General features: G+C 46.7%; 1 protein-coding gene across 6 annotated transcripts in view; it reads left to right on the top strand.

Annotated features, from left to right (window-relative positions):
* Window positions 1-23,877, top strand: part of LOC142584723 (ABC transporter G family member 23-like) — a 269,091-nt gene that overhangs the window by 149,141 nt on the left and 96,073 nt on the right. For 5 of the 6 annotated variants that reach the window (XM_075694944.1, XM_075694945.1, XM_075694948.1 and 2 more), the window contains one exon: window positions 9,148-9,313. In XM_075694944.1, coding sequence (XP_075551059.1) covers window positions 9,148-9,313 — 166 coding nt within the window. Of the gene's footprint in view, window positions 1-9,147; window positions 9,314-18,448; window positions 18,553-23,877 lie in introns of all 6 variants that reach the window. The other variant, XM_075694947.1, reaches the window with a different exon arrangement.

Genomic DNA, 23,877 nt, shown 5'->3' with positions numbered 1-23,877 from the left:
CTCCCGGAATCGGACTGTTCGTCCTGGCATTTTCCAGTGCATGAATTTTGCTAGCTAGCTGCGCGTTTTGTCTCCTGAGCGCTTCTAGCTCTTTCCGCATCTCGAGTTCCATGGGGGAAGATTGGGAGGGGGGAGAGGAGGAATGAGAGGCGACTCCCGCCCAGTTGCTCACCTGTTTTGAAGAGTTACCAAGAGGGGGAAAATCCCCTGCTTTGAAGGAAGGCGGCTTCGGCCCGGTCTTGGATTGTACAGCATTTTGCGTCTTCTGCTCCTTCTGTCCCAGTGGTGCTTGTCCGGACTTGCCTGTCTTCTTTTGTTGTGGTGGTTCTTGTAGTCCTCCCCGTTGCTGCCGCGTTGATGGCGTTGCCGCTCCTCTTGCTGGGGTCGTTGATCCCGGCCGCTTAAGTTTCCGGAATTTTTCTACACACTCTGCGGATCCAGTGAGGTGGACTCCTCCGCAGATCATGCAGGATGGTGCGCACTCGTGTTCTGCAAGTCCGTCCGTTGTGGAGCCGGCTTGTTTGCCACAGAAGCCGCATCTTCCTTTTTCTGGGTGGGGGCAGTTATGCACCCAGTGGCCCACCGTGCCGCATCTGTAGCACGCGGGTATGGTCTTCTTATACTCCCTTACCGGAACGCATTCATAATTATATTGTATGTAACGGGGGAGTCTTCGGCCTTCACAGGTTACCGCCGCCACGCTAGTAGTTCCCAATTTTCGGACAAAAGTGATCTCGCCCTCCCGCCAGTAGAGCTTGGGCTTGAGAGAGGCGGAGGTTTCATCCTCGCGGACGTTGATCACCCCCTTGCATACCTCTCCATTCAGCTTGAGATGACCGCGGAAGGGATAGGAGCGTTCCCCTACCTGCAGGTCGAAATCTTTGATCAGCTTGTCAGCTATCGGTGTTGTCTGGGTTCCGCACACGATAACTTTCTGTTCCCATACGGGCCACCCATTGAGATCCCCGGCGGCTACTTCACCCACGTATTGGGCCACCGCCGATCCCACGTCACCATGCTTGAAGGCCGTTTTCAGGTCCAGGGTGCCTCGGGGCTTCAACATCACGATTAGGTCCTCGGAGCGGAGTCTGGGCGTCTGTTTCGGGCGCCAGTTGCGAGCCGTCTTCGTTTGCAGCAGTGGCGCAGCGCGAGCACCGTCCGTATTCCCGGCGCGGAGGGAATTCCCCGCCGCCGTTGACGTCTGCGACGCCGCGCCAACGCAGCTTTCGGTAGCCATGTTCGCTTGTTCCTTGCGTTGCCGCAGGCGTACAAGTGCTTGAAGACACTCACTTTCGGTGGGCAGGATGTCCTCATCTCGGGGTTCTCATCGGGGTTCTCATCTCGGGATGTCCTCATCTCGGTGAAACACGACGCGTTTCAGTGACTGCGCTCAGCGTCGCGCAAGCTTCACGTTGCTCACTTCTCGATACCAAGCCACTGTGGCCGGCCTTTTCATGCCTTCGTGTTGACTACTGGCCGGACGCCTGCTGCGCGGAACACCGTAAGACCGTCGCCGGCTCGAAAGAAATTCTTGCGCTGAATACACAAACGCCTACGAAGTCTTTCCTAAGTGAGAGGAGGAAGAGATACAAAGAACATCGCACGAAGCGACTGAAAGACGTAAGCGTCATTTCACCCAGTAGTGATATTAGCCTCGTGTTTAAAATCGCCAATCATAAGACGACGATGGCTGTCGTCTGCTGTCGCTTTTCTTTCTCGTCTGATCTGAAAAGAATTCCGAAGTGTTGCGTGTCAGAACAACGATCTGATTATGAAGCGCGCTGTACATAGGGACTAATTTCGATGACCCGGTGGTCCTTAACGTGCCCCCAGTGCACGGGACACGGGCGTCATTGCATTTCGCCCCCACCTAAGCGCGGCCGGGATTCGATCTAGCGACCTCCGCCCGAAATTTCCATGGCCTGTTGCCTGTTAATGGCTTCGTGCAAGCAAAATAAGAACATGGTTGCGTGTTTCGAGCACTATGGTGGGCATATTTTTTGCGAAAACGAAGTGTTTCCAATGATACGCGTCAGAGGGCTCATACATGTATAAGCGCGTGCGTGCGTGTGCGTGCACGCACGCACGCACGCACGCACACAGGTTAGGTGGTGCCCAGTGTGGTGTAGTTCGTCTCAGACCGAACGCACGTTAAGAATTTAGAGCAATGAAAATTTGACGTCACACGACATATTGTATATTGGATCGCAGGACATTTCACGACGACAGCCTGCTGACCTGTTACACGACACTTCATGACGGCGTGGATCTTTGCAAATTAGATTCGAGAGGTAAATACCAGCCCGATAGGTGGTGAGCACTTTCGTACGTACCCACGTACGATTTCGTTTACCGCTATTTGCTACAAAATGACTCGTGCGACGATTATTGGCTCCGTTCATGAGGTGTATTTTATTTCAGAACATCACGCTTGTTCAATCAGTCCGCATATATTTCGTGTAAATGGTGATACGGGATTTTATTGGTAATTGCTTTTATATGTCATCGTATCGATGTCCCGCTTCATATCATAGACACGATTGCCGTCCGTCGTACCCATACGTTCGCTCACACCGTAGACTACAGGATAAGCACAGCCATGGGCACACACACTACGTCGCTTCGACTTGGCGCCGAATTTAAACAGTGAGCAACATAATAGAAGGCTGAGGCTAACAGCATGGAAGACGACAGCAAATAATCCAGCACCAACGGGTTTTCGTAATTAAAAAAGTAGTTAGGCTTCCTTCTTTTTCTTTGTTTCGTTTTCCATGGATAATTATTTCCTCAAAAGCACCTGGAAAATAATCATGCAGCCCTGAGAGGGAGGAAAAGCTCCAACTAGAAAAAAAAATACACGATAGAAGGCCTCAAAACACAAATACTGACAAATTTGCTGGTGGCCAGGGATGGAGAGCAGGCGTCTCTCTGCTACCACCCGATATAATGTCATGGCGAGTTTGAAGCCCGGCTATTGCGCTCGTAGGATAACACAGCTTATCAGATATTAAGCAGAAGTTCGCAGTACAGCATTAATGTTGCTACCGTGCACAGCAGTGCGTGCCTAATACAATTATGCACTAAAATTGTTCAATGTACTTGGAAGTGACAAATCAGAGAATACGACAAATATATTAGCGCGCGCTATCCTCGGCTATCATTTGTGGCCCCTGTCCAATCGGCGGCAACAGCGCGCTCCAACGCTTACATGCGTCATCTTTAGCGGCGCAGATAGACATAATCAGGTTCGTACGACTGATATCCCCTTATCGTGGAAATTCCTTCTTACGCCGGCAGTTGCGAGAGCTGTTTGTTTAGTGAATCGACTAATGCTTACTTCTGGCGCAAGTACTGAAGTTCGCACCTGTGCTACCCTTACACCCACTTATTTCTTTTCGACTACAGCGCTTGTCTTTGCAGCGGCGGGCACTGCACGCTTGCTGATCGTACGAACAGTTTTAGCTTTGTGAATACGCTTTCCTCGTAAGGTTTTTATTGCGCCAAATCTTGATCGTAAGTTCGCTCAGTGAATTCTGCCCCTGATTACGTGCTTTCCGAGCGCCGAGTTATGTCTGGTGGTGAAGTCATCCACGTCGCGCTACCTGTGCGAGTTGGCAATACGCCAGCCGTGCCGATGACGTCATCTGCTGCGCCACCTGCCTATCTCTATCTAGGTCGTCCGTCGTCCACTGTGACAGCTCCTTCGCTTGGCGCTGCGCCAAATTTATCGCCGAGCTACATATACCCGCACCGCGAATCTTCAAAGAGGCGGGGGGGGGGGCATATCCCAGGTAGCACACAAAGTCTTATTAAGTCGTATTAAGGGATTCAACGTCTGAAACGGATTTTTGACCAAAATCGACGCATCAAAGACGTTCCAAACAAGATAGCTTAAAAACGAGGGGTGAATACGTTTTGATAACGTTGGAAGCCAGGCAGCTTAAAAACGAGGGGTGAATACGTTTTGAAAACGACTCAAGGCGCCACCGCCACGCCACAGCGCGTCAGCCTCTTTAGTGGCTTCTACAATATTCAACAACCCATCAACGCGATCCAACTTTGCGCAAGGTGGCGATACCGTCGTCAAATCCTGTGACCAAGGTGCCACGTGATTGGTGATGCCGGGCAGCCGGGCGAGCCGGGCATAGTCGCGTCGTCATGGCGTCGTCGCGTCACCGCACTCGCACCGCGCTCTGGTGTGTTTGCGGCTGTTCTGAATGTGCTGCCGCTGCCCTTTGCTATGTAAGTGTTGCAGTGTTTTGCTGTCAAGAAAACGATATTCTGTGATCAGTTTGGGTTGTGCAATATGTTTGTATGGTTTTAATTTGGAAATCAGTAGTGTTTTCAATTGTTATGTGACCAAGGCGGCCACGTTATTCGTGAAGCCGGGTATAGTTGCGTTATCGCACTCGCATGGCACTATGGTCGGTTTGCGACTGTTCTGAATGTGCTGCCGCTGCCCTTTGTCATGTAAGTGTTGCAGTGCTTTGCTGTCAAGAAAACGACATTCTGTGATTAGTTTGGGTTGTGCGATTTGTTTGAGCCGGGCATAATAGCGTTATCGCACTTGCACTGCGCTGTGGTATGATAGCGGCTGTTCTGAATGTGCTGCCGCTGCTCTTTGTCATGTAAGTGTTGCAGAGTTTTGCCGTCAAGAAAACGACGTTCTGTGATTAGTTTGGGTTGTGCGATCTGTTTGTGTAGTTTAATTTGGAAATCAGTAGTGTTTTCAATTGGAGGGCGCGGAGTGGAGGGCACTAATCAGCTCTTCAAGTTCATTGTCATGTTATGTGAGGCGCCTTTTCACTGACGCTGTAATTAAGGCGTTAAGGGCAGTATAAGGACGAAAGTTAGAGGGACGAAATCGTGCCTGTGTGTCCCGAGCGTCGGGATCGGCCGCTATGCGTGATCCTAACAAGAAAGCATTTTGCAGAATGCGAAGAAAGGCGGCAAAATTTCTGTCTGTGCGCACCTTGCCGATCTCCGCAATAGAGCCGTCATCGTGGTAATTTAGTCTCCCGTTTAGCAAGAGTGTTGCAGACAAGAGAACTGGTTCAAACAGGCTTTTTTTTAATGATTCAGTACTAGTGCGGTATCCCAAAAGGTGAGGTCAAGTGCTCGCCCTATTTTCTTCCCTCGCGCTACAGCGCACTGACAGAATTTTGCGTGCACCATACCGTGCTTTTATCGTTTGTGCTTCAGCTTCTCGATTGTGTTTTCGCCCCCTTTACCCACGTGATGGGTATTTCATGGTCTTACCGGGTACCACATCGGTCCATATATTGTGTCCAATATATGAAACGGCCAAATTCGATTTTATTTGACGCCTCAAATGGTAGTAATGTATTGAGTCCCTTGTAGCTTTGTGCTTGTTATCGATTTTACTATTTGGCGAATGGATACAGCATGTACGCTGCATAACTCGCTTGTGGATACTGCATACGTGAGTCGAGTATGCCCTTGGTATAAAATAACTTGTATGCTTTAGGTAGTACGATTGTTTGCAGTTTGGGACATGTGTCGCAATGTACGCTGTGCGCCCTTCGCGCTTTACGGCGGCCTGCCGAGTTCGTGCGGGTGCCATGTGTGCGCATGGAGTTCGCGAAGCGCTCCGGCAGTTTTTTCACATATATATATATATATATATATATATATATATATATATATATATATATATATATATATATATATATATATATATATATATATATATATATATATGTGTGTGTGTGTCTGTGTGTGTGTGTGTTCTGTTCACGCGCTTCGCACAACAGGGCATGTCGCAGTTCTTTGCCCTTGTGCAACACATTTTCCTAGCGTACGTCTGTGCATTATTTGATACCGGTTTCACACGGGGCTCTTTTAGCCGCTATCCAGTCCGTTACAAATGGAATTTCTCGGTCGTGATTGGCTCCTCTGCGCAAGCTACGAGAGTGAGCCAGTCGCGACGATAATTTCGATCCGGATCGGGCTTGATCGCGATCGAGAGTGGTCGTGTGACACCGGTTTTACACATGGCTCCCACATAGGGAACACTTTAGGTTCAATGCTACTGAGTGAAGATCAAGTGCATATATATGACAGTGGTGGTATGTGGGCAAGTCTTTCTGGTGAAGCCAATACTTGTGCATTCAAAACATTTCAATTACCAGCGTAGTGCATCAATATGTCTATACATATATACTTCGACAAAATGGAGCACCAGTACAGATATCTGAGCATACCTGTCCAGGGCAGCAAGTGTGTCTACATTGAAACCACTACCAGCATGTGCGGCAGTTCTATTTCCAGCAGCGGGACTGGACAATAATCAGTAGGGTGCTCTCAAGCTGTTTATCTATGAAGCTCTGTCTGGACTGTGTGCCAAATATTTTTGGACGTGAAAGTGGGGGTGAATTGGTAAACATCAGTGGAACTGTGCCTGGACTTTGTGGCAAATGTTCTTGGATGGGAAAGTGTGAGTGAACTGGCAAAGAATTTGCTCTGGGCTACATGTGTTGAACGTTTTTCTCATTCAGAGTGCTTTTTTTTACTTTAGGAGACTGGAGATGTGCGCAAAGTGTGACATGTCAGTGTGCTAATTAATGTATTTGCTGGTTTGCAAATTATTCGTTGCAACTTTGTTTTTGCCAGAGAGGTACAACTTTGTCTCTTGTAAAGGGCTTTTTAGATAAAATACTTACTATTTATTATGACCATTGCTTCCTTTGTTACACAAATGCAGCTTCCAGTGCATTCCAGTTTATTTCCATGTTTATGTAAGTTTCTAATATGAGGCTTGCATATTCATTGCTCACGTTCTGGAGTGGCAAGATGCAGCATTACTGTCTCATCGTTCGCTGTACTACAGCAGTGTTCACTTGTTACACTTGTTACACGTTTAAGTATTCTGCACTAATTTCACTTTATTGCTTTTTTGTTGTATGGTTATTTTTTCTCGCCATTACCTTCTTGGATATATCCTAAAGGCAATATTTCCAATTTTGCATTGTTCCCCTTTTTTTATTTCTGCCACAGGATTGTTTTATGATGGTATGCGGTGGTATTTCATTTTGTGCTCATTTCAAGCTTCTAGCTGATTGGTAACATTCCTTGGAGGCAGTTACCATCCGATTCATACTCTTGCATTCTTCAGTCTACTTATTCCATTCGCTCCGATGTCACTTCTGCATAACTCTAGTCCATCTAATAGCACGTGCACTTTACTATGATAAATTAGACACTTTAGTACACTCCAGGTTTTTCTGTTCATTTTTGTATGTGTACTTGGAATTTTGTTTATGTGCTAGTGAATGTTCACTTTCGAGTTCATTACGAATCCTTTCTGCGACTTTTGTCATTGTTGATGTACTTTTACTTCTATTTGCATTTCTCACACAGTTTGTTCGAACCTTGCATAAGCATTACATTTTAATAAAGTGTTTTTGCTTTGTCACAATGTTCTCATTTCATGCACTCTTGTCATGAAGGGCTTGGTCTGGCCACCTGCCAAGACGTGGCCATTTGTTCTTTGCAGGATGTCATTCCCATTGTGGTTGTAAGCATCGTAGCTTACTAAAGGCGGTATTAAGGATTCATTATTCCTAACAGGCTCATTTTCGTGCGACTTGGTAGAGGATGCGCCGGCCATGCGGGGAACAGTGCTTGGCACTGCGCCATGGCTCTTACAGTCAACACCGACGCTTCTACTCATCTGAGGCGCGATTGGAGATCGTTGTTCGAAACGCCCGATCAGTTTCACCTCACGCGATTGGCCTAGGCCGTGCCAACGGCTTAGGCCAATGAGGTTTGTTTCGCGTGAGGCGAAACTAAACGCGTGTTTTGAACAACGATGTCTGATCGCGCCCGTCACCCGCGAAAATTAGCTTCAGATGATCGTAAACCTTTCAAGACCGCTTCTAGACCAGCTTTTTGATAACGTCCTAAAAACGTTTAGAAATTGGTTACGAATAGTTTTGGCAAAGGGATTACTTGTGTCTTTCCCAATCCTATTTCTAGACCAGCTTTTCGAATACGTCTTGCAGACCTGTTATAGATCGTCTCAAGAAAGTAATTAAGCCGGACATTAGCAGAGATATACGACGTTTTCCCGCCGAAGTTCTCTCATTCGTGTCTTCTTTAAACCGTTTTTATCGTCTTGGATAAACGCTACGAAAACGTTACGTATCTCTTTTGTGCTACCTGGGATACGCTCACGCGTAAATAGTTTATTAGTGTAGAGGCATAGTTGGTTTCTAATTCAATTCGAAAACATCAGCGCTAGACAACGTGAAAAGAAATGCGTTCACAGCTAATCGTGCAGTTATGCACAACCACTGAAACCCCATTGACATCCTTCAGCTATGGTCAAATGACTGCGTTCTTCAGTGGGCTGGAAACGACCCGTCTTGCCAAGCTGAGCCCGTGTAACCTAGCTCTCTTTTACCAACCGCGTTTTATAGACACGTAGAGAGTTTGGCAGGCGTCCACGTTACGCGTCGTTCATTTCAGGTGTCGGTCTCGCAGTGCACATCTTTTACCGTGTAATTACAAAGCCGAGCCGTCACCTCATAGCGATGGCTCCTCCTGAACCACGAATGCCTGGTTTTCGCATTCCTTGTTTTCACGTCCAGAAATGCAGGACACGAGGCGCGCGACAAGCCTGGTGCCCTCTCTCGCGGTCGTCGTCCGCTCAGCGCTGCATGCGTTAGTGGATGTCGCGATTTAAGAATCGGACATGCATGCGTGCACGCATGCACACATACATACATGCGCACATACATACATACATACATACATACATACATACATACATACATACATACATACATACATACATACATACATACATACACACATACATACATACATACATACATACGCACATACATACATACATACATACATACATACATACATACATACATACATACATACGCACATACATACGCACATACATACATACATACATACATACATACATACATACATACATACATACATACATACATACATACATACATACATACATACATACATACATACATACATACATACATACATAGAATATCACACGGGTTTGTTTTATGAGCGCCGCATTCCCCATAGTATCGACTTCAGTCACATGGTCGTTGGCGTAAACGTTTTACGCGCCAATCGCCACTGCAGCACCGTGGTGTTCCAGCTGGTGGTGCCGTCTTGCGTTGGCGTCGTGTTTTGCCTGTTCGTGGGCGGCAAGCCCTCCAATTTGCCCGTCGGAGTGGTGAACGAGGACCAGCACGGGGCCTTCAGCCGGGCCTTTCTGGGTGAGATCTCCAACGAGACCGTCGTGCAGGTGAGGCTCAACACGGTGCCGCAGCTATACGTGCATCGCTTATCACGTGCGCAGAAACTAGTTTCTAACAATATGGTTACGGGGGTATTGCTGCGAGAACATCTTGGTTCTTTTCCGTTCCCGCTCAAGAGCTTCCTTTAGGCTGTATTTCATTCCAGTATCTGATTTGTTTATATTTTTCGTGTCTGCGATCTCTCATTCCCCAATGATACATAATGCGTCTTGAGTTCGTCATTTCATGCTTGCATAAATTATGTCTGCGTAGCGCCTCTGCACGATCCACGGCCCAGAATCTTTTCCTGGGTCGAAGATGTCCTCAAGGAACATTTTTGTAGCTTTGTTCTGGTGACCATTCCCTAACTGACTTACACAAATAAAGCATTCATTCATGTTTCGCTGTCAGATCGCTTTCTTGGCGATCTTCGTGTTGTATAGTGCAGACGGAACGACTACAAGAATTCACCCAGAAAACCCCTGGGAGTTATCTCAGTATGCGTAAGCATTGTGCCGCCTGCTCATCTTCACGCAGCCCGGTGTCACTATCAATGTTATGAAACTTGATCCGACCAGTATAAAAACTTATGAGTCTTTTTTTTCACCAGCGCAAAGGACAACGACGAGACGAGTGCACATACACAGCGCTGTATCTGCACACGCCGATATGTGTTGCAGCGCTGTGTATGTGTACTCGGTCTTGTCCTTGTCTTTTGCGCTGGTGAAAAAGAATGTCACACCAACTTGCGGAAGCTTCAACAGTGCCTTGTCAAGCGTTATCGGTTGTTATCAACCTTATCGGACTTGATCTGAGTCATATCAATCCTTATCGGTCGGTATCAACCTTATCGTGATCGATCCGATCCTTATCAACTCTTATCTGTCCTCATAAAACTCCTCGGATATGATCCGACCCTTGTCAGCCCTTATTGGTGCTTATTATTACTATCAGAATTGCTACGACCAATATAAGTCCTGCTCGTCCTTTAGTATCTTATCCATCCGCGTCGAACCATTCTCAACCCTGATTAGACTCATATAATCACTTATCACCACTTATCATCCTTATCAACCCGTTTGCTGCTTATCTGTATGTTGCACGACGTGAAGTGCATGAGCCCTCAGAGATCGGTTGTAATTCGGTCCGTGAAGGAATGCCCAACAGCAGGCTCAGTCCCGCAACCACCAACACGCATGGTGTGTTCGGCATTAAGTTTTCCCGAAATTGGAATTTTCCTCATGCTCACAATGCTGTTTATATGTGGTCCTAGAGATGGCTTTTATTCCAGCGTCGTCAAATATTTCAAGAAAGCCTTCACCGAAACTGTTCTTTTTTAACATTTGTTTTGTACCACTGGTACAACACATGAAGGACTTACAGGAAGGACGGACAGGCCTTCTCTCTCGGTAGGCATAGTGATGCTTATGCATTTAAAAGAAGGTCAAGACAGCACGCAAAGCGAAAACTACTGAGGAATGTTTATTTTTCCAGAGCACGATTTTACATGCTCGCAGAAAGCCACCACGCATGCGCAAATAATTACCCCCTTACAGAAAGTATTTCCTTATTGGAAAAGTTAACAGATGGGGTGCTTACGCAGCCAAGAGCGCATCTCAAAATATTTTCAGCCTCAATTATTTCCTTTGTGAGCTTGTCATGTATGAAGCGTACAGTGGTGCGTGCGCTGAACAGTGATTCACACCAGCAGGATTTGCAATGAATAGTGAGTTACCAATCACGTGCATTCTATTGCGATTTCTGCGTCACCGTCGCCGTGATGTTGCGTATAAAGTCCAAACATAACATCGTCGCAGCGCGCAGTACGCTGTATGTGCGAGTGAACGATTACGAGGGTCAGCCGACGGTCGCAGCTCAATCTCGCGCGTGCAAGGGAGGAAGGCGGGGCGGCAGCGCGCCCTCTTTTGTCGCGCACGACGCACGAGAGCGAAGCGCGGGAGGGCGTTGCGGGCATTCCACTCCGACGGCTGCAGCTACGGCGCGGCCGCGCAGGCCGCACGGGCGCCGTATCTAGAAAGCGATCTGCGGCGGGGGCAAAGTGCGCGTCCGCGTGGGCCTCATCTTCAAAGCGATCTGTCATATTGGGAAAGTGCGCCTAGTGCCGGTACCTTCGTATGCGCTGTGCTTTCGGCGTTTCATTCGCGTTAAAGCGAGAGACAGCACGAAGGTCAATTCGCTCACTGCTATTTCCGCGATTCCTCACTCTAGCATTTTGACAGCGAGTTTCCGCGGTCAACGAGCGAGACGTGTCCATGTTTACCGGTGCGCACGTGAGAACATGCTTGTTAATTTGGTTAGTAAGCGAATGTTTACAAGTTTAGATGGCCGATAGAACCACTATCCTTACTTCGTATGGCCGTCTACTAACTTGCTATCGCAATCGATGCTTCGCCTTTCGGGCGAAACTGACCTGCTTAACATTATTCGGGTTCTCTAAGTCTATCGTTAAGGTACCTGCCCGCCTGCCTGATATTTGCGCATGCGTGGTGGCTCTGTTGGTAGTTTGCACTTTGTCCGTAATCTTGTCCTCGTTGTGATCCTTCTGTCTCTGCTATACAACCAGAATATCCTCACTAACAAGCCTAAATTTCCACTTTACAAGAAATCCTTTGGTATAAATCCAAGGTATATGTAGGTTGATGTCGATTAGCAAACAAAAAATATGCAGAAACTGCACTGGAGTTGTCTAAGTATGCATAAGGATTTCACCAAATTTAAGTTTTCCCAGCCCCAAGTTAAATATGGCCCACCACGAAATTTAAGTTGGCCCATATCTAAATTTCAAGTTGACCCAGCCTAAAATTGAACTTTGCAAACCCCCAGATTTCAAGTTGCCCAACCGGAAATTTAAAGCTGTCCCACGTCCACATTTTAAGTTGGCCCACCCCAAATTAAAGGTTGCCCATCCCTAAATTTAAGTTGCCCCATATCCAAATTTCAATTTGGCCCACCCCCAAACTTAACTTGCCAGACCCCCAGATTTCGAGTTGGCCTGTCTCAAAATTTAGCTTGGCCCACTCGGAAATCTTAAGTATGCCCACCCCCAAATTTCAAGTTGCCCCATCTTCAAATTTCAAGCTGGCCCACGTCATAATTTCAAGTTGGCCCACCCCAAATTAAAGTTGACCCGCCCCCAAATTTAACTTGCCAAGCCCCCAGATTTCGAGTTGGCCTATCTCAATATTTCACTTGGCTCACCATAAAATTTCAAGTTTGCCAACTCCCAAATTTAAGTTAGCACATCTCCCAGTTTCAAGTTGGGACAGTGCTAAATTTGAGTTGGCCCACCTTGAAATTTCAAGTTAGCCCACCCTCAAATTTCAACTTTGCCCACCCCTAGATTTCAACTTGGCCCATGCTAATTGGCCCAAGTTGGCCCATTATCAAAGTTCAAGTTGGTCCATCATCAAATTTCAAGTTAGCCCACATGAAACTTTCAAGTTTGCCCACCCGCAAACTTCAGCTGGCCCACCCCCAAATGACAAGTTAGCCCAAGCCAAGATTTCAGTTGGACCACCCCCAAATTTCAAGCTGGCCAACCCGCGAACTTAAGAGGAAGCTTTAGCTCGGGCCCAACTCCGACGTGGCCTATTCAATTATATAAAAAAACGCAAAAACGCTTTTCTGAGATAACCCCAGGAAAGTTAAATTCCAGTGACTGTTGGAAGCGGGATTTTGATTTAGGGCCTGAGTGTTGTTAAAAAGATTTTCAAAAATTCGGAAGTTTGAAAAAAATAGAAGCAGGAAGTTTGTAAATTAATAGCTCTGCATCAGGAACAGATATCTTTGTTCTGTAAACGGTACCCATTAGATCATTGAAAGCGGACCAATTCGATGTGTCGTTTTATGTCTTACGGAAATTTGTTACGTTGTGTACAATAGTTCTGCAAAAGCTGCATTTCTATGTTACCACACTCTTTGTCTTCATGTGTGACGCATCATTTTGTCCGCTTTAGATGTACTATTAGATCCAATTCACAGAATTGTGATGCCGTCTTTCGTTGCGACATAAACCGAAAATTCGAAACAAACAGTTACTAGATTTGAAAATTTTCTTTTGAACGCAACAAACCTCGTCAAATTTGGTGCAGTTGTTGCCGAGAAAAACGAATTCTCCTTTTACATGTATATTGATACGAGCACCCGAACTAAAGCTTCCTCTTAAGTTAGCGTACCCCCACAGTTTACTCTGCTCATCCCCAAATTTCAAGTTGGCCCACCACCAAATTTAAGTTGGCCCACTCCCAAATTTCGCTTAGTCCAGGTTCAAATTTGAAGTTTTGCTAACCCCAAATTTATTTTGGCCCGTGTCCAAATTTCAAGCTAGGCCACCTTCAAATGTCAGCCCACCTCCTAATACAAGCTGACCCACCCCTAAATTTCAGTTGGCCCAGGCGACATTTGAAGTTTTCTCAAGCCCAAATTTCAGTTGGCTCACTCCTATTATAAGCTTGCCCATGCATTTTCTAAGCAGCTGTATGTATCTCCATGTGTATCCTCTTTTCATATTATTTTTAGGTTTAAATTGTTTCTTAACCTTATAAAGGTACCAATCAGCTACATTTATACTATTACAACGATTAAATGACATAGCTTTGCAAATTACGCATTTTTGAGCAGATACAAGGTATTAGACCGCGACGGGGCTGGGGCCAAAGAATGCTTGCGCACTGAAGCCTGTCAAGCAGGCAATGCTGTTCACTGTGAAAGCAAACGTAACCTTTTATAAACGAAGGCAGCGTTTGATTGGGCTGTTCAAATAACGCGGCGAATCACCGCCCGATGCTTACGTCAGCGGTTACGTAAATATAACGTCAAGGGATTGGAATAAAGACAGATTGGAATAGCTTTTCGTTATAGGGCCCGTGTTAAATCTTTTTGAGTCGTGCTGCGCTGAGGATTTCAGTTCAGGAGCAAGCGCTGTAGAAACAGAAAGTGGGGAAGCGCTATGTTTACATATGCTGCGCAGCAGAAATTGTAGACACATTCTGACAGTGCTTCCACGATTGGTGTTCATTTACTTACGCACAGAGACTGAATTTGTTTATTCCATCAACTGATATAAATAATTGAAAGACGAAATCAACGGCTAGTGTCCGCAGTGTGACGGACCCGTTCTATAGTACGCGCTGGCGCTGCCTGCCATCGGATGGTCAGTCACGAAAATGCTTCGGTCAGTAAATTGCGTGATGCAGTTTGTGTACATTTATCTTGCCGCAGTGCAGCAGGGATCATAGTGAGTACATACGCACATATTTGTCATGTAGTCGTTAACCCGCTAACATAGACACATGAAGTCACGGCGTTAAGCCAAAAGTTTTTGCGCACTCTCTTCACTGCATGCTGTAACTATCCGACCTTACCCCAAGAGCCAATTTCATTTCGCATGTCATATCGGCAACCATTTTTCAGGCAGTATATGGCATTCTACGTGCTTTCGCTTAAATTTATATAGCACTTCACTAGGCTCACTTCAAAACCACGAAATTCTTGTATGTGGCAATTTTAAAATAAACAGCTCCAACGATAGTTTCAGAGACTACCGCACTGTTCGCACCTGCGAATCGCATAAATAGGCCAAGAACGAAGCGTCTTCTCAATGAGCATCGACATAGGCTACACTTTAATAGTCTTGAACGCCCAACTGAGGCTGTAAATAAAAGCTGAATGCTGAAACGGTCCAAACAAGACTAGTTATACTCCCGGACCACAGCGTAACTGAATCAACAATTAAGCTGAGGCTTCCCTCCATCAGCTCACGCTTCCGGCGGCGGTAGCAGTGTGCAGGGGCTTTAGCTTGTGCTACCAAACTATCACCGTTTCTAGCCACCAGGCTTCACCATGGCGTGTTCAAGCTCCAGCACAATCTTATTTATTTATTTATTCAGGCTTTATTTGTATTACATACGACAGTTCTACAAGGACTATATCAGGAGTGGGTACAATGAAGAATTCGCAAAGGACGATACAGCAGCAAACATCAACACGAACATTAAAAAAAGAACTAGATATTGGAACATGACATGGTAGCATCAAGTGCCGAAATAATATCGTTAAGAGGAAAAGAGCACATTGTACCAGGTAAGAAATGTTGAAAGTCATGTGTTTTGTGATAAACGTCACATTAAATTTATTAATGCGGTGGGAGAAAGGTTCCGGGGGGGGGGGGGGGGAGTTGAGACCTCGGTAACATCTGCTAGAAATTTTTTAGCGAATGTTAAGTTCGCGCAGGTTGCTAATCTAAAAGAAAAATTCACCATATTGAAATAGAATTTTAAAGTGCACATAACGACGCGCCAACAGGGGTGCAAAGTTTAAGGAAGGAAGGAAGAGTAGCAGAAGGCGACAAGTGGTGATCCCGCGCGCGGCATATACAGCACACACGAAGCTTTCTTTGCTTCTTCCCCCCATTCGGCGTGTGCTGGCCGCCACTGTCTCGCTGATTCTATACGACTACTTGGGCCTCTGGGTACGCGAACATTGTCGGCCAGTCCCGGAAAGGCCAGTGTGCCGCAGGGTAGGTGCCTGAACAGGCAAGCAGAAGAGGCAACAAGTGAACTCGGCAACAAGATCAGGCGAGTGGGGAGAAAGAAGTGAACGAAATGGGAGCAGAGCGCGCATTTAGCAAGGAACGTTGAGCTGCACATAGAAGTGAGGACATGTCAGTGAACAAAGAAAGCTTCGCTTATAACCGATTCCCCATATGCGGGGGACCCACCGACCGTTTTGTTTTTCCCGTCAGGATTCAGTTTTACTAGTGTCGTACAAGTTCAAACGGTATAAAAAGCTAAAGTATCGGTAACATGAGCGCTTTATACAGCAGTAAGCCTCGTTTCTTTAGGAGCGTCAGAATGCGTGCGCCTTACATATCCAATTTTTTAGCTGCTTTACTGGTTATTACATGTGCACTCTTGATCAAAAGTATACGGGCTGCGCTGCCTGTGACCGCCATGCTGAACTACAGGCGGTTTAAGCGGCGCATTGTTACAACGCCCTGCTTAATGAAAAGAACTCCCGCGCTCATCACTCGGCGCTGTGGTGTACGAGAAGCGCCACGGGAGTGCACCACATAGCCGAATGACATATATGTCTAAGGTGGCCGTGCGTGCACTCACCATGATAATGCGATATACGTGTGAAAACATCAAGAACGTATTTATGCTCAGGCACTCTACTTGAGGAGAAAAGAATAGTCACAATACAGCGATGACGAACTGTTAGTGAAGGAAAGAACCTTTGTTAATTAAATTAATACTAATTTGCCAGTTTTCGGAGGAGGCGCCGAACACGCGGAATTACTTTTCATACCTCAGGCGGTCCTCTTTGGAGCTGTTTACTTCGTATAGCACACGATGGTCAGCACAAAAGAAGGAATTCGGAAGCTGTTATTCGTGAGATCACTTGTATAAATGAGAAATACTAAAGCGGCAAGTATCAAGCCCTGTGGAACGCCAAATGATACACTAGTGGTGAATCATATCATAAGCAGCCAGCAAACACAGACAAAAAGGACAACATAGGGCAAATAAAATAGAATTAAAGAAATGATAAATTGAAGGCAATGAAAGTGGATGAAAAACATCTTGCCGCTGCTGGGGAATGATCCCACGTATTCGCATTACGCGTGCAATGCTCTAACCAATTCAGCTACCGCGGCACCATTTCCGCATCCACTTTCTTCGTTAATTAGGTTTTTACTACTAGAAATAACTTTGGGAGTGTCAGCCAGCGCCACCACTCACAAACCTTGGCGGTGGATGTGGAACATCCTTTCTGCCGGAGGCGTCAGGTACGTGATCTCTTTAGGTGAAGGCAACTGGTCAATAAACCCACGCATGCTACCTGAAGGCATCAATGTTGACAGATTCGAGATCCTCGTTAATTAATGAACGAGAAGAAAGCATCAGAAGCCAGCAATTTGCTGGCTTCTTATGATATGATTAATAAAAATCGGCACCCTGGGTTAACCCCCTTTTCTTCCCGCCAAGATATGTGAGTGGTGGCGTTGGCTAACACTCCCAAGGTTAGTTCTAGTAGTTAAAATGTAAATACTCAAGAAAGTGGATGGTAAAACGGCGCCACGGTAGCTCAGTTGGTTAGAGCATCGCATGCGTAATGCCAAGACGTGGGATCGTTCCCCACCCGCGGAAGTTGTTTTCTCATGCACTTTCATTGCCATTATTTTATCATTTCTTTAATTCACTTAGTAAGTACAAGTAATTTCCCCTATGTTGTTTTTTCCGCCTTTGTGTGCGGGCTTAGGACGTAGAAAGAAACAGGCAGACAGCGCTGTCTCTGTGTGTCTGCTGCTTCCTATGTGCTCGTTCAGTCGCGCTTACATATTATATCATCGTTAATTTAGTTAGCAAGTGAATATTCAGAGGGCTATATGGCCGATAAAAGTACTATCCTTACTTCGTACAGCTATCTACTAATTTGCTATCGCAATCGGTGCTTCGCCTTACGGGCGGAACTGCGAGTACTTATTGTTCTGTTTTGAACATTTGAAGACAGGCTTCGTTTGTATAGAAGTAATTTATAAATGCAGGTTATATCACATGGACTACTCTTTTTTTTAGTAACACTGGTAAAAGCCGGTAAGAAAGAGGGGTGTCAGTATTGATTGTTCTCACTCTTCTGTTGGATTATCCATTGCATTTTGTTGATCTGTCTTCATGTTGCTATTTCTCTTCCTTGTTTTGTTTGTACTCGCATGCTTCTTAATGCGCATTTTTGTTGCTACTAAGTCTGTGCAACATGTTCTTATGTTTATTACTTTTTAAGGATTAGTAATCTGCGTTATGTCTCCAGTTAATGCCCATCCGAATTCGGGGCCCTTGGTGTAACAAATAACATGAAATTACACCTATAGCACGTACCAACTATACGGTAAATTTAGGCTTCATTTCTAGCGAGGATTGCGATCTTTGGTGTGTGTGCCAATGAAGACCACCCGAAGTTTTTACCGTCCATAAAAAGCCACGTATGATTGAATTCGCATTTTTGTCGACTAAATAACTTCGCACACCGCCAACACAAAAAAATAAAGAGAAAAGAAAGGAACAAGATAAAAATAGCAACGATATGGACAGCGGCAAACCCAGGTCCTGCTCTTGTTGCAGAAGCCGTACTCTGACCTCCACAATGCCTTCAGTGCGGTGCTGGACGAACAGGCCTGGGGCACCCTCCACATACCGCCGAACTACACGATAGCGTTGAATACCAGGTGCGTGCGCGTGTATACTATAGTCAGCAAGGGAGCGCATTTGATGTCTTTATGACTTTGGAGCGATTATCACGTACGTTGTATTTGCAATTTACTCACCGACACGTTATTACATCCATTCTCTCTGACACTACTAACGTGTACTGTCATGTTGCTTTTTTCTTTAAGCTTCAAAGGGCTGTTGTCTCGATCGCGTTGACTGTCGGCAGTACTATGAGCTTCGCTTCTTGCGTCCAACTTAGCCTTTCTACTGCTGCTCCTTCACACTCGCGCACGCTCGACCCTTGAATCCAAAGACGTGGGGTGGAATTCTTGAGCGATCACGTTCGAGGATGCGATGTTTGCCATATACACTGACGCAACGACCTCTCGCCAAAGTTGTCGTAACCTTCAAATTAATCGCTTGAGTGTGCCGTCCCTGTTCTGCCACTGTCCTGGCCTCTCCCCTGAACGTCGGAGCATATCTTGAGCCGATAGGTTTGTTCGTCCTAATACTATCCCCGCGTAGCCTGCACTGTCTTTTATTGCAATTATATGGATACTCCAGGCGCATTGCCGCCGTTACGGCGAGGTTCCGTATTAAGTTCAAATGCGATACGATCGCGACCGCGCACCGTATGCGGTAAGTGCGAGAGTGAGCTGGGAAGGATGCTGGCTTGATCTGGGCGTGAAAAATGCCCGCTCTCTTCCCGCAAGGTAGGTTTAGCGGGGAGGTGTTCGAGCACTAGGAGGGGAGGTAAGGGGGGTGCAGGTAAGCGCGATTCTCTTGTACTCCGGCCGCGGCCGCTGAGCGCGGCCACACGCACCCTATTTTCGTGGGAATCTACGACGGGCGCGAAGAGCGCGCTAGCCGATTGAGCCGATGGCTTCGTGTACGCAGTGTAGTGGCGCGCTAGCCCACATTGAAGCGAGACGGAGCAGGAAGGGAAATTCGCTCGCCGCTGCCGCCGGTCCATCACGTCAGCGTTCTGACAGCGAGCGCATGTATGTGGTCATCGAGTGAGATGTGTTCATGTTTACCTGCGCACTGATGACGTGCCACTTGTTCATTTAGTTAGTAATGGAACGTTTACAGCAGTTTACACGGCTAATAAAGGTACTCGCCTTGCCTTGTATAGCTGTCTAATAATTTGCTATCACAATCCATGCTTCGTCTTTCGGGCGAAACTGCGACTTTATCCACTTTGGAGGATGAACCTCACCTCGCCATCTCTTTTTTGAAGGCTAATTTTGGCTCGCATTGGGAACTTTCGATCACTTATTAGCAGGCGTGTCCGAACGCTTATCCTTGTATAGGAGTGTGCGATTAGCGAAATGCGTGAACGAAATCTAATACGAACAATCGAGAAAAAAAGAAACGTTCGAATACAGACTATTTCTTCATTTCTAAACCAAGTCAGATACAAAGCTCGCTGGGAGTCTGTTTTGTAAACGATTGAAGTAGGCTTAGTTGCAACATTTGATCCATATAAAATTTGTTATCCTACAAGCAAGGCGTATGTCGTTCAAAACTGGGCTTCCGGTGAAATGAGGAGCTTGCAAACGGGGAATTGAAAGATGACTTCATCTGGCACTCCACGACAATGACAGCAATGAAACACGGGAACACGACTGTAAGCAACAAGGGCTGTCACCCCGTTTTTCTAAGAAGCGAAGCAACTGAAAGGCATGTCCGAGACGTTCCGCAAGGCCGCTTCGCATGCCTGTAGGCTCCCTCCCCTCCCCCCTCACCCCGCTCGGTTTCGCCTCTTGGCTAACTGCAGGCGTCTCTCCCGCTCCTCGAACGCTTTGTTTTACGCGCACTGTTTTGAGTGACAGCAAAATTGCCTTTCGAGAAGCACAGTGGTTGCTCTGTTTGCTCCCCCGAGTTCGCGCGGCGTCCTTTGCGTGGGAACTCCTTGGGGTGAGCGTAGCGTGTGTGTTAGTTACTTCGCGTCACATGTTTCTGGTTCACTGCGGTATATTCGCGGCCGCTGTTACCAGACGGAGTTTTATTGCGATAGTTATTATATGGACACTCAAGGCGCATTTTCGTCGTCGGCGTCGCCGTGTCGTTCTGTATAGTGTCCAAGTGCGATAACATCGCGGCCACGCGCCTTATGCAGTGGGTCCCGCTGAAAACGTGTGGTGGTGACCCGCGAAGGATGGTGGCTCGGTCTCGCGAGCGCAAAAGGAGGAAGGCGGAGAGGAAGCGCGCCATCTGCCATCGCGCACAAGGCAGAAGGGGCGCGCTTTACTCCGGCGGTGGCTGCTTATGACGCGCGCTGCTGCGTGCGGCCGCGCGGGCTTTATCTTGAAAGCGATCTGCGATGGGTGCAGAGTCTAGGCGCACCGAAGGCTGGTCGATTCGTGTGCGTCGAATCCTTGCAGCTTTTTTTTTGTAAAAGTGGGCGGTTAGCGAGCTGAGTCCGCGGTCTGTAGTCCGCATCACGTTACCACGAACAAAGAGTGATGTGTTTGTGTAAGTAGCACAGTGTGTGATGCTACAGCAATACACATCGTTGTAAATGGGTCCTGAACCTCCCATCGGGCTTCGTGAAATGCACATTCGACGGATAGCATACGCTGCTGCAGACATCTCAGCCAAACCTTGCAGTCGTGCACGAAGTTTCACAAGCAGTACGGGAAGGCAGTATTTTCTCAAACACCTTCTGTCATGAGGTGCACGTGCTGCGTTGAAAAGGAACGGCGAAGACGACAACGATGACGACGGAGGCGCGAGCATGATCGTGCAGTGGCACCAGAAAAAGGTGCAAAAAATTATGCAGATCCCACGCACCGTGGGAATCGATATAAGCGAAGCTTTCCCTGCTGGATACTTTGACGATAATTATCGGGGATATTGACGACTGAAGCTTAATATCTTCAACGTTTAGGCTAACAGGAGAGTGGTGAGTTGATGGTAAACGTTACCTTGCGTGCACCACTGCTGTTTCTCTGCGTAGTGCATAGAACACACAGGGAGGTGTTTGCTTCAGGCGTTGTTGTGCAACACATTTCATAACCTCTCAGAGGGTTCAGCATAGTCATTGCCTCCCATGGCACATCGCATTGTAGCAGAAGTATTAAAATTCAATAGTATTATGGGACTGTACGTGTCAAAACCACACTCGGATTATGAGGCAAGCCGTAGTGGCGGACTCCGGATAAATTTTGACACCCGTGATGTTCTTTAGCATGTCCCAAAATCTAAGTGCACGTGCGTTTTCTATTTCGCCCCCGTCGAAAGGCGTCTGCCGCGATTGCGATCAAATCCACGACCTCTAGCAATTACATAGCTGCAAAGCTAACGCAGCGGGTACAGAAGTGTTGATTTGACAGTCGACCACTTCCATGGTGTCTGCTGGACCCTGCGGTGCGCTTTAATTAATGCCGCTCTGCTTCTGCACGCCCTGCGTGAGTTGCCCGCTTGACATATTTGCATCGCACTGTGGCAGAAGTATTAAACTTGAATTGGATTATGAGGCTGTACGTGTCAAAACCACACTCGCATTATGAGGCAAGCCATAGTGGCCGACTCCGAATTTTAACACCGGGATGTCTTTCAGAAATAGCAGCAACGTACTGTACCGTGCCTTTAACTTAAGCTTATCCTACTTCCCCGCAATCGCTGTCGTATAGTAGTGGAATTTCCTTGCCTTATCACGTCACCTGCCCACCCTCTCTTATATTGGAACGGCCTCTTCTCCTCGCTCTCCTTCTTCTCCTCTGCTTATCTGTGTCCCCTCTGGCCTTGCACGTTACTAGTAAGGGAAGCGCTGCGGTTTCTGCAATGCTTCTGAGGGAAGTCACGGATAAACCGGCTGAATTTTGAAATGCAACCACGCCATACTCGTATATGCACTCTTCTACGCATGCTATTAGTTTCTTTTGAGGCAAAGGAGTAGCACAAGTCCTCTATGTCAAAGGAGCAAGCTGATAAGCTTTTGTCAGAATTTTCTTTCAGGAAATCCACGATTTCTGCAGAGCTTTTAACCAAAAATGGGTCGTCAATATTAAGAAATCTGAGTTTTTCTTCCAAGAAAAGAGCAAACGTTCTTGCTGTCAGCTTGCTCCTTTGACACAAAGGACTTGTACTACTACTTGCCTAAAAAAAAAACAACTGATAGCATGCCTAGAAGACTGCATATACGAGTATTGATGTCAAAATTCAGCCGGTTTATCCGTTCAGGGCTTCTTAGATATGCTTAGTTGCTACCGTCACTCGACGTATGCAGCATGGAATGACGAAATGTTCATTCAAAAGCAAGGTGTCTGCATCGGTTCATGTCTGGCGCCAATACTAAGCACCATTTTTCCAGCCCACGATAAAGAAACCGGTTGCGTACCTTGTCGGAGCAGAGGGTGGTTAAAGTTGTCAGGTATGTTGATGACTATCTTGTCCTTTTCGAACCAGACGCATGTGCTACTGCAGGTAAACATAACGAAGTTTATTCTGGAGGCTTTAGCCGACTAACTCTCACGCTTGAAGAGCCGACTTATAACGTGCTGCGTTTCTTAGATATTCAACTCCATTTCATAGAACGGCACACGTGTTGGGAATATAAACCTTGGGCTAATAAGCCATTGTTACCGTTAAGTATGGACAGCTGGGCTAGTTGGTTATGATTAGCATTATGAAACATCGTTCCAGCGCACAATTGAACACGGACGAGAAGAGAACGACAACACGAACGCCGGACTTCAGCTGAATTTTATTCGTGGAAAACAGGGCTTTATGTACACAGGGGGAGGGAGGGGGGGGGCTGCTAGTGCGCAGGACCACTAAAAAATATTTCGTTGTTCTAGGCAACGGTCATCAGAGGTGTCAAACCAAAATAAGAAAAAAAAGAAAATCTTTTCCCTGTTTTTTACATCACTCAGTACAATTTTGCTCATCTCCCGCCCTACCTAGCTGATTCTACTCACCCGTTTGCCCTGAGATAATCAAGTTCTTTTTTCCCGTGTACAGCAGAAGGAGCACTGACACAGTAATCGTTTTCATTGGAGATACAAAACGCTTCAAAAATTTCCCGGATTTTCTGATTGCTATATTTGCGCAACACACGTGTTCGTTCGAAAAACGCCTTGCATGCTGGCTTGTGCGAGCAACGGCGAATGTGGTCGGCTAAATGACCAGCGCCACTTCGTGAAGTAGCATTCCTGCGATGCTCTAGCAAGCGTTCATTCAGACAGCGCCCGGTTTGGCCAATATAGCATTTCCCACAGGCGAGGGGAATACTATACACAACACCGACGTCACATTCAACGAGGGCTTTGGTGTGCTTTATTTTGCAGGCTGGCTTCTTCTGGGATTCGTTTACTAGGCGACACATTCGTCCCAGC

Source organism: Dermacentor variabilis, chromosome 6 (assembly GCF_050947875.1).
Source record: "Dermacentor variabilis isolate Ectoservices chromosome 6, ASM5094787v1, whole genome shotgun sequence".
Classification (NCBI taxonomy): Eukaryota; Metazoa; Arthropoda; class Arachnida; order Ixodida; family Ixodidae; genus Dermacentor; species Dermacentor variabilis.
This window is presented reverse-complemented; position numbering and strand designations above follow the sequence as displayed.